Below are 14,411 nucleotides of genomic sequence, written 5' to 3'. Positions count from 1 at the left end.
TTAACAAGTACTAACCCTCCGTTGTCGCTTTATGAATTTGATACTTGTTAATTTTATAATTTTTGTTTCATGATTTTAGCCTCATATTTTTAACAATTAGCCAATTGATAACTCATAGAGTTTTTATTTTCAATATCTTATTGATTTATTATAGATTTTTAGTATTTTTAGCGGAGTCAAAAGTTATATATTTACCTTTCCTTAAAATGTCCTTAAATTTATATATTTTTACATTGTTCATGTGAAGCTTTTAAATAATATTTATTTTATGAAAAAAAAACATTGTCTGGTCAATCTGCCAACCTGTCGGCCCCCGATAAAACGGGGCGTATTGAGATTTTCAACCCTACATCTCTAGGTTGTCTGCCCCGCTCCGCCCCGCCCCTTTCTAGACGAGTTATCGACGGTGCGGATGCAGGACGGGGTGGGTTAGCCTTTTTTATCATTCCTAACCAATAGACTACTTGACCAACAAAGAGAAATGCTAGCAACACACATTTTTCAACACATTCTCTTTGATTGGTTAAAATTCACATAAGACCCACCAAAATCATATGGGATCCACATGATTTGGTAGGACCCATGTGAATTTTAACCAATCAAAGAGAGTGTGTTGAAAAGTATGCGTTAGAATGTATGTTGCTAGCATTTCTCAACCAACAAAATAACACACGTATAAATGAAGGAGTAAGTTTGTACACCAGTCAGTCAGTGAATCTAACTTAACATTTTTGGTTTAATTTTTTAATTTTTGGTTTAACATTAAATCATCAATTTTATTTGTCTATTTTTAAACAGGGACATAATTTCAGATATTTTATAAACAAAAAATTATAAAATTAAAAAAATGAAAGTACTAAAATCATATTCAGTCGGGGACATAATTTCAGAAATTTAAAAAACGAAGGGAGTAAAATTGCAAAATTAAAGTACTAAAATCGTATTTAGAGTAAATTAGGAGAAGAGATTGCAATTAAAATTTAGGAAAAAGATTGGTGAACGCCCTTCTCCATACCACTCTTCCATACATCCCTTATGTGGCATGGGTATTTTTGAAATTTCACAACTTTCTCTTTCTCACCCTCTTCTCTCTCTTAGATCTCCTTTTCTTCTCCCTCTCACTCTGCCTCTAACTCACTTCTGGTTGTTCCCACTACCAACCAAACCCATTTCTCATGTTCCTTCCAAACCCACCATTTTTCTTCTTAATCACCACAACTTTCTTCTCCCCTCTTAATAAACATACCCTCTTTCCATTCACTTCAGTAACATAATTGTCAATAAAGTCCCTTATTCCCACCCACCGCTTTGTAAACTGCAATGATTCTTGATCTTCTTCTTCTCAGTACTGTTTTGTATTTGTATCAAGAGAACTGTATCGGTCATATGCTCAAATACGACCAAGTGCTTGGTAAAAGAGATGGCTTGCAATCATTCATTACATGTTCATCCAAGAATTGTATCAGTAAGAAGATAACCAGTTTTACAGTTGCCCATGGTCCCAAAGCCATCGAAGGTGTATCTAGCTTCGGTTTTGAAGCTTTTGTCGTGGGCAAGACCATTGTCGCATGCGCAGCTCGCCGAAAGGGCATCAGCTCCATTCTCCTCCTTTTCTTTTCAATTAGGTAATTTACTCTCTCCCTCTCTCTTCCATTTACTTTTGAAAACCTTAACTTCCTCTTTCAATAGTAATCGGGTCCAATTCATCCATCTAGGACTTTAATCAATACAGGTTTGAATCAAAGGAACAATGGTTTGATAAAATCAATTTTGACAGCTTCTCATACTGAATGGTTCAACAGACTATATAAGTTATATATGAATTGAGTTTCAATACAACTTTATATCATAATTTTCACAAATATTGAATCTATTTTATTATCGCAATTTCAAATCGCATGCAATCTGAATAATCTGATGGGTACAACAATATTAGCCTAACACAATTGGTGCTGAGTTTGCTTCTCTGTGTCATGGGTTTTAGTAGGCCATTGAATGTTGTGTTACTTATTTTTGCAAGTGACCATGTTTCAGGAATCACATTGTGGTATTGTGTATCAACTAAGGTACTTCTTTTTACATAGCAAGATTTACACCAGACATGGTCATGTAGATTAGATCATTTGCTCATTTTTCTAAAAAATTATTTTTTTCCTATTCTTTAATCTTTAGCTTATTCATTTATGCTTTCAATTTCTGTAATCTGTTTATGTGCTATTGATTTACTCTATTTTATAATTTTACCATTCAATATTTGATATTCATAATATATTTTGAATATTGGTTTGTAAGCATGAGAGGTTTTCTCACCACGACATTTTCAATTGGAGGGTATTGGAGTTTTTATGCATTTTGTAATCAATTCTTCATTCTGTATAAGCTCACATTATGAAGACGACTACTAAACATCTATCTATAGGTAAATGTAATCTCTATTGTGTCATGACTTAGTACTATTGTTAGTTTTGACAATTTGTAGGTTGTGACAGTTTTTGTAGCCATCATGAGGTCAATTTTGAGCATATTATTTTGTAGTTTTTGGGGCTTGGCTATTTTCTATATATTTTCTGCATATAACTTTTGGCAGTAAGAGGTTAAGTTTCTTTGCACATGAGCTTTTAATTTGTTCAAGTTTAGTCTCCCTTTTAATTAGTCATGTATTAGTTATCAAATAATCAAAATTCCAATGCTCTCTAATTGTTTTCAGCCTTTGATATTTAGTTTGTGATTAGTATATTTAGTATTATTTCAGATATCTTCATCTTGAAATTGTTTTAAGATAGCATAATATTTGATTAGGCAGAATCAGACACTCTTTCATTAGGCAGGAAGATAGCATAATATTCAATCTTTTGGAGAGAGCTCAATATTCTTATAATGCAGACACATATGTAAAAATAGTCAGTGAGACATTCTAATTTACGAAAAAATAGTGGTCACGCATATGTAAAAATGTGGTCATACAGACCATATATTTGGCTAGTTTTTCTTTCCCAGATGTAAATAATTTCGTTTTAGGTGAATCGAACGCATGATCTCATTTGATCGCTGCATTAAAAGCCTCTCAAACGATAAATAACTTCTTTTACAATCTGCAAGTTTATCACGCCTAAAGACGGACAAGTTCTAATTTCTGAAAAAATAGTGGTCACGCACCTTAAAATATGTGGTCACACAAAACATATATTTGGCTAGTTTATATTTCTCATGTATAAATAATCTTGTTTTATGCGAATCAAACACATAATCTAATTTGATCACTACACTAAAAGCAATTCCAATAATAAATAACTTATTTTACAATCTGCGAGTTTATCACACCTAAACACGAACAAGTTCTAATTTCTGAAAAAATAGTGGTCACGCATATTAAAAAATGTGGTCACACATACCATATATTTGGCTAGTTTATATTCACCGGGTATAAATAATCTTGTTTTAAGCGAATCAAACACACAATCTAATTTGATCACTGCACTAAAAGCAATTCCAACAATAAATAACTTATTTTACAATCGGCGAGTTTATCACGCCTAAAGACGGACAAATTCTAATTTATGAAAAAATAGTGGTCACGTATTTGTAAAAATGTGGTCATACAGGCCATATATATTAGGCTAGTTTATATTTCCCAGATGTAAATAATTTTGTTTTAGGCGAATCGAACGCATAATCTCATTTGATCACTGCACTAAAAGCATTTCCAACCATAAATAACCTGTTTTACAATCGGCAAGTTTATCACGCCTAAGGACGGACAAGTTCTAATTTATAAAAAAAATAGCGGTCGTGTATTTGTAGAAATGTGGTTATACAGACCATACATTTGGCTAGTTTTTCTTTCCCAAGTGTAAATAATATCGTTTAAGGCGAATCGAACGCATGAACTCATTTGATCACTACACTAAAAGCATTTCCAACCATAAATAACATGTTTTACAATCGGCAAGTTTATCACGCCTAAAGATGGAAAAGTTCTAATTTATGAAAAAAATAGTGGTCACGTATTTGTAAAAATGTGGTCATACAGACCATATATTTGGCTAGTTTTTCTTTCCCAGTTGTAAATAATATCGTTTTAGGCGAATCAAACGCATGATCTCATTTGATCACTGCACTAAAAGCATTTCCAACCATAAATAACATGTTTTACAATCGGCAAGTTTATCACGCCTAAAGACGGACAAGTTCTAATTTATGAAAAAAATAGTGGTCACGTATTTGTAAAAATGTGGTCACACAAAACATATTCATATTCATACTCTGTCAATATCTATCTTAAGAACCATAAAACCATACATAGTGCGATTAGAAGGAATAGTACATTACAAGCTTAGTGACTACCATACTATAGTATTGTTCAAAAAAGTTAGTAAAAGAAGGAATAGTACATTACAAGCTTAAAAGAGCATAAAAAAAATTTACATTAAATTTTGATTACGCCACTACACTATTTTTATTCTTCCTCGTATCACTCTTCACCCACGGTGTTCCAAGAATCCCGCTCTTGACACGATTTCTTGACTTGTCTTTTATTCGAGTGAACACGGTTGATGCTTGGAGATCTTCATCATCTGATACATTTGATGATCTTCATCATGTGGATACCCGAACCTTTGCTTGGTATTATATTGTAGAATTCCCAAGCTTCACATTTGGTATTCTTGCACCCATCTTGTTCAAGTTATCATCAATTTTCTTTGGCATGTTAGCCTGTTAAAAATCCAGCCATAAGAGGCCATCGTACTCTGGCCAAATAGATGAATCACAACACCAACCATATACTCTAGCCAATTAACTCTCTCCCAAGCTCAATATGACAACATTAGAGGCCATCATTTCAACATTAACCACTACTTTAGACAATAATGAACATCACAGAACCTACCAGATTTTTATTAATTCAATGTGAGTTTACTGAAGTGACTTCATAAACACAATACCGCAATCCAAAACACAAACACAATACCATAATCCAAAACACTAACACAAAAACAATCAACTTTTCTCATCAAATCATGGTTCTGTTATTGTTCCATCAATTGACAAATTGAATACAAGTGTGTTAAATACAGATTTCTTGGAGAGGTATTCAATCTAAGTCTATAGAGTAAAGCTATATATATGGAGGTAACTTCACATGACAACAAAAATTGTCTAACATAAAGTAGCAAGTATTGAAATTGAAATTACAATGAAATGCCAACTATCTAAATGAGTGCATATGACTATCCTTTTGCTTCTTCACTTGAACTTTCAACACTTGAACTTCTCGTGCTTTTTAGTTCATACCTTCTGTTCAGTTTTAAGCTTTTTCTTAAAAAGTTTTAGAGAGGACCACATGACTTAGTTTGGAACAATATATTTTACATCATAGTACCGGACGAACCAAATTTCTCCAAAGACATAGTGACATTGGCCAACTTTAGAGAAAATGTTGTCACATGATTACTCTAGACACTAGACACATGATTACTCAATTGACCAATACCCCAACAAAGCTGTATTTATTGAAATCATGGTTCACTTTAAGACTAAACCAGCTACTGAAATTCAACAAATACATCATGCTAAGAGATTGAATAAAAAAATTTCTTTAAAATTTAATATCATGTCATTTGATCATATTGATAACATTGAAAAATAACATCAATATTTAAAAGAATAGGCTGAGAAATTTGTGCAAGAAGGTATGTCTCAAAAAAGAACATATATTTGTTTAATTCTTCATAACTTCCATTGTCACTGCAATTTACACGATTTATTTAAGCTCAACAAAGAAAACATAGACCTGAACATTGAATTTTTACATTGTTTTGGAGAATACATAAACTTAACATGTCACTTGCACTGCTAATCTAGGTATACTTGAGACATTCGTTACACCAAACATTTATTTTGTCACATTAAATCAAGCTACAGATTGACTATTTGCAAATATGAATGAACTCAAACACAAACACACTGAAAGAACCACATTGACCTTCTCTATTCCACCAAAACACAAACACACTACCACAATCGAAAACTATAACACAGAACTCAATATCTTTTTTTAGATATATTTTTTTTTTACAAATTTTTTCAAAATCTATAAACCATTGATAAAAATTAGAGAAATTTGAATGAACTCAAACAAGATTACCTTAGGATGATGATGACATGAACAGTAGCATCGAGTGACGGAGATGGAAGGAGATCAACCCAGTTTGAGAATGAGGGAGATCGACCCAGTTTGAGACCAAGAGAGATTGACCCATAATCAAGCGAGAGAGTGATGAACAGTACTGCGGCGAGAGAGACAGAGGTCATAGTAAGCCCTTCTGGCAGCAAGAAAGGAAAACGCGATTGTGAAGGAGCACTGGTGGTGGCTCCGTTTGGAGCTGATCCAGATGAAAACTGATTTCTTCAATTTCTCTGCAACGGTATGAAATTCATGTGTACGGTATGAAAGAGAGGGCACAAGGAAAAGAGAAGAGAGGGATGAAGGAAAAAGGAAAAGAGAAGAGAAGGATGAAGGAAAAAGAAAAAGAGAGACAATTAGTGGAGTGTGGGGCCCACATTGCCACATGTCATTTTTTTTATGTGGATGTAGGAGTGGTATTGCCACCTATGGTGGTATACCTATCAGGACTCTAAAATTTATTTCCTGTATTTTGTTGTCACCATTATCATCACTACGTCTACACCTGGCTTCTCACGCCTGGGTGTATTGGATTGAGATTTTAAAAGACTATTTTGACAAAAAAAGTTGAAGATTTTAAAAGATTGTGGAGGAATGTATTAACTTTCATGGGATTTTAAAAGACTTTAAAGATTTTGAGGGATTTTAGCTCATAGACTTTTAAAGATTTGAAAGTATTTTATGAGAATTCATAAGATTTGAAATGACTATCAAATTTTAGCAATAATTCAAAATTACAAGAGATGACTAAAGATAAAAAGGCTACTTTTATGTTTGGCACAGATAGATGTGGTGTTCGAACCTTTACAATGTTTGGGCATCACCTAATGTGTTTTGTATATGTCTGACTGACATTGTGTATTTTTAGGAATTCCTTAGGCACGTCTTGTACTTTGGGGGTTGCCTGGTTTGTGATTAATATATTCCATTTTTGATTGTTAAAAAAAAAATATGACTAAAGATAATAAAAAATCAAAGGTTTGCATGATAAGAAATAAAATTGATACAATTTTTATGGGTTTGATTACTTATTATAATATAATATAATAATAATTACTAAGAAACTCATTGATAAAGTAACCAGAAAAAAAACTCATTGATAATAATAAAAAAAAAACATGTAAGAGCATGAAAAAAAATAAACATGAAGTAACATGATCTTTAAGTAAAAAAAATGTGATCAACAACAACCAATTTGTGAAGAAAATAAAACGACTAGGATAAAAAAAAATAAAACCTGGAAAAATCCTGGAAAACAAACATAAAATAATGATACTGAGAGAGAAACAAAAAAGTGAAATAGGTATCAACATTGTAGAGTTCATGGAAACTTGGAACTTGCTAGAAAACACAGGTAGATATAACACACGTTGATGACTGAAGTGAGAGGAGTAAAAAGTCTCAAGAAATCTCAAGTCTTTGTATGAGATTGTTAGTTTTGAAATTTTTAACTAAAAAGTCTCACAAAATCCATTCTATTAAGTAATCCATTGAAATCTATACATTTTTGAATATCGAGAGACAATTTTTAAGTTGTGAAAAATCTTGATAGAATACCACTGGATTTGGTTGGACTCTTTAAAAAATCCTGAAAATCTTAATTGAATACCACCAGAATTATTTATAATCTTTTAAAATCTTGATTGAATACCTCAGGATTTTTTTATAACTAAAAAGTCTTTTAAAATCCTTCGAAATCTCAATCCAATACACCCCCCTAAGACAATGTTCATTCATTTTGGACTCCATTTAACAAACACTTTCCGCGCAATCATTTCATTTCATTCTCGAAATTGAAACAAACAACAAGCACAATCTCTCATTTTGATGCAGCAGCAGCATCACCGCGATGCGACAATGGGGAAAGAAACCGAAACCCTCTGTCGTCTCGTCGCGAATCATCTTCATCTCGCTCAATTCGAACCCTTACGCGGCGTTCTTCTCGCTCTCCGAACGCGAAACCGTGACCTAACTCGCCATATTCTTCAATCTATCGTTGATGGATCCGCTCAATTCCCTAACATCGCTTGGTCTTCATCTTGTTCTTCTCCCGCTCTTCTGACCTATCTATCCACTCTCGAATTGCTTCAATTGGATGACGCTTCCTCCGTTTGGAATTTTGATTCCGAATCGCTCCGTTTACGTGCGGAGTTTCTTGTTCTTGTTCAGCATTTGATTGATTTTGTGTCGGAGAAGGAGGAAAATGATGATGATGAGGTGAAATTGTGTACAAGAGTTTTGGATAGGGTTTTGGAGTTAGGTTTTAAGAGGTTGAGAGTTGATGAAAATGGTGAAATTGAAAACGAAATTGAAATCAGTGTGAGTTTGATTGAAGAAATTGAGTTGATGAGTTTGAGGAAATTGGTTTTGTATTGTGCTGATGTTTTTGAAGCACTGAGCGAGAATATAGAGAAGCAGATTAGACAGTGTGATCTTGAGGATAATGGTTTAGAGGTTAATGTTAAGGGTGTTGATGATGATTTGAAGGAGGATGTTGATGTTAAGGTGCTTTTTGGGATACAGAAGATGGCTCAGGTTGTTCATTTGAATGCTATTAGGGAGAGTCTTGAAGGTGGTGATGTTGAAGGGGCAATTTCTCATATACGTTTTCTCCATTTTGATTATGGACTTGATCAATCTGAATACCGGTATGTGCCTTTTTAATCCCCCCCATTCAAATTGAAGTAACTTGTGATGTTGTTGTGAGGGTTGTTTTTAGTGACTACTGAGTTGTCCCTGATGATTGGTTTCCATGTCAATGCACCATTTGCCAAGGGAATTATGAGTATTTTGATTCTTGAATGTAGAATTTTGGTCTCCCTTTTAGCATCCAATATATTGAATGAATGGAGTTTTAACATGCATAGAGACTTGCGATGTTTTAACGAACCTTCATGATGCTTTAAATCTATTATGGAAACCTATAAAGTTTTTGTTTCTAGATTTTATTTGAACTATGGAATTTCATTAGCAAGGATATTATAAATTTCTTAACTCATTCTTATTTGGGTCTATGTTCAGTGCTATGGACTAGTGTTCCCCCTTATCTCAGAAGTATCACTGCTTAAATTAAAGATGATTTTAAAATAGAATGAAAGTAAGCCAATGTTGCAGAGATGAGAATATTATGCTGCATGAGTTTTTGCAGTATTACACAAGACAAGTTTAACTTAGGAATGCATCGCCAGATAGAAAAACGAGGTAGCCATCATTGTAGAAAATATGGTAGGGTCTATTCTTAGATTGTTTTAGTATGCGTGGAAAAGACCCCATAAACGCAGGAGGGTGATAGGAGGCAGTCCAATAGTCAGCGTAGAGGTATTGGTAAATGATCTAAATGTGAACTTTATACATGGCATGGTAATGTGATGCCGTTTAATCTTATGTGACTGAGTGGGAATAAAAGCTTGGTTGTTGTATGGCAGGTAATAGAATGAAAAGTTGAAAACGTTTAATGTACACTTAGGAGGAGTGGAGGATAAGAAGTAATACCAAAAAGACAAAAGGAAGAGAAAACAGTAGGGCAACATGGCTCAGTGTTAAGATTGTGTAAACTAGACATGAATTATCATAGATTCTCTCTAGGAGTTAGTTAGAACTCTAACTGAATAATGTTGATATGATTGAATGAATAGATTACAATCCCTAGAATGTCTATTTATAGACATTTAGCTAGACCTGCAGTAGCAGATTACTACTGCTAAGATGACTGACACCAGTATGTCATTTGGTTACAGCACTCTAACTGTCTGAAGCAGTTAGTTACAGGTAAGGGATACCGTGATAGGATAGAGAGGACCTATGGCAAGCTCTCATGAGCCTGCACTACTCCTTTAATACTCAGAAAACTGTTAGGCTACCAATTTCTTTGAACATTTGTCTTTTGAATTAATGTAAAACAGTATTGATAACAGTATTGATTTGAGTAGCACCCTTAAGAATCAATAATCTAGATTCCAGACCTTATTCTCCAAATTAGAGGACACATTGAAAGATTTCATTGCCTGAGCACAAGATTCATGTATTTTTTGTTTCCTTTATTTTTGTCATGATACCATTGGTATCTGTGCCACCTGCAAGTTCAAACATATGATAAATCATGTAATATTTCTTTTTCTGTTATAGAAGGAGCAGTTATGGAACTTTCTTAACATTTCTTAATTTTGTGATATTATTTTCTTTTTGTTTTCTTGAAATATTTTTACAATCCTAGTAGTTCATACCTGCATGATCCTAATTCTTTTGTAGCATAGTTTTGAAAGATCTCTTGAAGGCCATTATATCAAGAAGTGAGGATTTTGGGGAATCTTGGCTTATCATGCGTAACCAAATTCTAAAGATTTACAGTGAAGCTCTTTCATCAAAGTGCAGAGATATTGTTCAAATGATGCAGGTATATAGTCCCTCCTTTCTGCCAAAGGTTTATTCATTTATAATTCTTCCTACGATCATTAAATGCTATCAAATACAAGTGTTATGTAAACTTTTGGTGCTTATGTGGTCTAGACTTGTAAAATCGACTTCTAACATTGAACAGTTTACCCAATGTAAAAACAATAATAAAAAACCAAGGCAGTTCCCTAACAAAAGCAAGGCACAATAATTAAACGTGACAGTACAAATCCTATTCTTGCACCGATGACTAAATCATATTTTCGTAAGGTGAAACCATCTAAAGCAAGCTAAGGACCCGTTTACTTTGTGAATAATCTTCGAACTTTCATTGTCTAAAATTTGTATTATATTTATTTCGTAGTTAATAAGTGAATTACTACGACAGAGAGAAGATAAAATGCTAGCTAGAATGATGCACTTCAAGAAATAATGAAAATATCTCTGGACATTTTCATTGTTTCTGGAAATTCAAGGCAATTGTTCACATCAAGAGTCTCTTTTCTCCTTGTTAACAAGTAAAATTAATACAAATTTTAGGAAATAGAAATAGAAAATGTTTTCCTAAAGTAGCTAAATGTTCAAGATTTTCAAAATTAATGGTCTTGAATGGGCAAAATGTTCAGAACTTTAAGACTGGGAAAATGATGAATGGACAAAGCACATAACAAGTGGGTTCGACACATAAAATTGATCGATTGGGATTAGGTGACTTTAGGGAGGGAAGGTTATGGGGACTTTAGTGTATTTTAGGGTGTTTAATGAGAGAGAAAGATGAAGGAGAAATAGTAGTTAAGATGAGAGAGAGTAATATAAGAGAGAGATAGAGAGAAATTCACGGCGACTTTCCCTCCACAAAGTCACGGCAACCCAAAATTGATAGGCATACACAACAATAACAAGAGAGTACAGTATGCACTGTTACACAGACAAAGTAAAATTAGTTTAGTAACAGAGCTGGGATTGGCTTGTTTCGAGTTGACAGCACAAAGCAGTAGTTTGTGCTAGAATGTTGAGGGGGGATACCATCTAACGGAGCAATGTAAGGATGTGTTTGTAGTGCGGGATGCTCACCAGCCAGTGAGTATTCTTTAAACGAATTGTTGCTAGAGGATTTCCAGAAGGGAGGGAGAGTTTTTGTTGGAAGGACTGGATTCTATGAGAAGACAGCTCCGTTTGGCAAGGAAGCTGTGCTAGGTTTAATAGACTTGCAAAATCGTGTTCTAACTATAATTTTGAGTGAGTTTGCATGAGTCCAAATGATTTTACTACCTAGAAACATCAACATCTCCAACGAGTTTGAGTGGCAATTTTGACACAGCAAAGATATCCAAGTCAATATGTGAGTTTGACTACCATCTTCCAGAGCCTTCATTCAGTAGCATACTTCCATCACTGCATGCATTGTTGCATGTTTCATCAGAGCTGCTGAATCAGGCTCTAACTCACAATTTTGAGCGAGATTGCACGAGTTCACAAGAAATACTGCTAAAATACAAGTTTGTATGTGATTCCACTTGTTTTTCCTACCAAGAAATGTCTCCGGAGTTGCAAACCATCTTGTGAATTGAATCCTTTAGGAATTATCATATTTAATCGGTGCATGCGTTGCTGCCGGATTTCTTTTTTATTGTTAAATAGATTTGAATCCCACTCTCAAAAGCTAGCTCATAAGATGAGGGTGTCTAAACACATATATACACCCAAAAACCCAGGAACCTTGGGAATGTAAGACTCCAATACAACTTCAATCCCACCGTTACGCCTAGCACAGGTACTGGACCAATTCCACATTGTCATCCTTAACCTGGATCTAATACGATGTTAAATGGAATTGGATCTCACTCTCAAAAGCTAGCTCATAAGATGAGGGTGCCCCAAACACTTATGTACATCCAACAACCCAGGAACCTTGCCAATGTTGGACTCCAATACAACTCCAATTCTCATAACAAGTGTTTTATTTCCTTATCTTATTGGATGTAAAGTAACTAACATTCAGGAAATCCCAAAGTAGAATAATCACATATAATGTTTGCATAGCAACTAGCAAGACATCACTTCAAATGGGATGCTAGAGAAAGCAACACAAAAAATAATATGAGTTTTAAGAAACTAATTGTTAAAGAGCCCTACATCGGATAAGTGATGGCCTGACAATGTGTTTATAAGTGGGGGAAATCTTCACCTCACAAGCCGGTTTTGTAGGGGTTGTGTTAGGCCCAACCATGATTTCTAAGACTAATGATTCATAGACATCTTATTTTAAAGAAAGCAGACAAAACCATTTTTCAAGCGAGCAGAAATTTTTGGGAATGCTTATTTTGTCTTTCGAGAATCATTTTGTTTATCTGTTAAAGCATTCCGGCTTCTGATCAGTAAGGTTTTTACAAAAAAAAAAAAAAAAAAAACTAGTAATGCATTTCCTGCGTCTCCCACCTTTTCCCCACATTTAATCAACTCAGAGAAAATGGTTTCACTATAACTCAACCCATATCAATTTAGATTGGTCATTTTGTCTCGGTGTTATTATTTTCCTTTATTTAAAATCATTTCTAATAGTTGTTAGATGAGTAACAAGTTTACACTCTACATCATATATAGTTTTTTCCTTGACCATTTTACGTAAAAGGAAATTTTGTTTTGTTTAACTATATCAAATATCAACGTTTCTGTTTAGAGCATTCATGACGAAGTTTTGTCTGAAGAGATAGAAGTGGATAGAGTTCAAACTGAAAATTTTACTCCGCGTCCTCTTGTACGTCTTCAAAACTATCTGGCAGAACCGAAGCCTGGTACGAACTTGGATGATAAGACATCATCACTGAATGAGGTAATCAGATCATGCAAGACAGAGATGTATCATTATGCTCGTGTTTCTGGAGTACATGTTCTTGAATCTATCATGGATACTGCCCTGTCTGCTGTGAAAAGGGAGCACCTGGAAGAAGCTAGCAGTGTATGTGCCAATTTTTGTACGCTTATGAATAAATATTTGCTACTGTATCAATTATTACATCCTGTCAATTTAACTCTCCTAAGCCCCTAGTTCATAGTCCCTATACAGATGTACTTTAAAAAATAAAACTTCCGTACTTGTTTGTTGCAGGTCCTCCAATTGTTTCCACAACTCCAGCCTTTAGTAGCTGCCATGGGTTGGGATTTATTGGCCGGTAAAATAGCAGCCAGGAGAAAATTAATGCAACTTCTCTGGACAAGTAAGTCACAAGTAATTCGGCTTGAAGAATCTTCTCTTTATGGTAATAAATCAGATGAGGTATTTTTCGTCTTTCGTTGTTTCAAATGTGATTTGTGGGTAGTAAAAGTAAAAGAATGAATAGGTGGAACTTCACTCAAAATTTGATTTGATATTCTGGCAGATGTCATGTGTGGAGCATCTATGTGATACTTTATGCTATCAGCTCGATCTTGCCTCTTTTGTTGCTTGTGTGAATTCTGGCCAGTCATGGAATTCGAAATTGTCATTAGTGCGCCCTGGAAAAGAACAAGTGGCATTTAGCGATGAAGATGCCAATTCTGATCATTTTGTTGAGAACTTTGTGTTGGAACGTCTTTCTGTCCAAACTCCTATTCGGGTAATACTTTATTTCAAATGTACAACATTGTAGTTGGTGTGCTTGGAATTCACTCCTACCTTTGGAAGGGTTATAATTCCATATCAATAATTATTGATGTGATTGACTTAAAATATATGTAATTTTTGCATCTTCTCACTAAAGACGATCCTCCTTTATAGATGCACATGAATATTCGAACTTAATGTTTTTTGTATCCAGTGATACATAATGATATGTAGTGCAGCAGCTGTTGGGCT

General features: G+C 34.3%; 1 protein-coding gene and 2 long non-coding RNA genes across 8 annotated transcripts in view; 2 read left to right on the top strand and 1 right to left on the bottom strand.

Moving 5' to 3' along the window:
- Nucleotides 1-1,125: 1,125 nt before the first annotated feature.
- Nucleotides 1,126-2,714, top strand: LOC146942580 (uncharacterized). The gene is made up of 2 exons (XR_015032768.1): nucleotides 1,126-1,625; nucleotides 2,035-2,714. It is a non-coding gene; the product is annotated as an uncharacterized LOC146942580 (long non-coding RNA).
- A 1,506-nt stretch (nucleotides 2,715-4,220) lies between these two features.
- LOC146942579 (uncharacterized) lies at nucleotides 4,221-6,686 on the bottom strand. The gene is made up of 2 exons (XR_015032769.1): nucleotides 6,146-6,686; nucleotides 4,221-4,884 (listed from the first exon to the last, which is right to left on the bottom strand). It is a non-coding gene; the product is annotated as an uncharacterized LOC146942579 (long non-coding RNA).
- Nucleotides 6,687-7,900: 1,214 nt separating this feature from the next.
- Nucleotides 7,901-14,411, top strand: part of LOC146942578 (zinc finger FYVE domain protein) — a 33,768-nt gene continuing 27,257 nt past the window's right edge. The window contains exons 1-5 of one of the 6 annotated variants that reach the window (XM_085756619.1): nucleotides 7,901-8,832; nucleotides 10,438-10,577; nucleotides 13,257-13,535; nucleotides 13,686-13,794; nucleotides 13,957-14,172. In XM_085756619.1, the coding sequence (XP_085612745.1) occupies nucleotides 13,957-14,172 (216 nt within the window). In that variant the 5' untranslated portion in view covers nucleotides 7,901-8,832; nucleotides 10,438-10,577; nucleotides 13,257-13,535; nucleotides 13,686-13,794. Of the gene's footprint in view, nucleotides 8,833-10,432; nucleotides 10,578-13,256; nucleotides 13,536-13,685; nucleotides 13,854-13,956; nucleotides 14,173-14,411 lie in introns of all 6 variants that reach the window. The other 5 variants (XM_085756617.1, XM_085756615.1, XM_085756618.1 and 2 more) reach the window with 5 other exon arrangements.

This window comes from Medicago sativa, chromosome 3 (genome assembly GCF_051527215.1).
Source record: "Medicago sativa cultivar Bolivia chromosome 3, Bolivia_mono, whole genome shotgun sequence".
NCBI classification, from domain to species: Eukaryota; Viridiplantae; Streptophyta; class Magnoliopsida; order Fabales; family Fabaceae; genus Medicago; species Medicago sativa.
The sequence above is the reverse complement of the archived record's forward strand: the minus strand, read 5'-3'. Positions and strand labels throughout refer to the sequence as shown.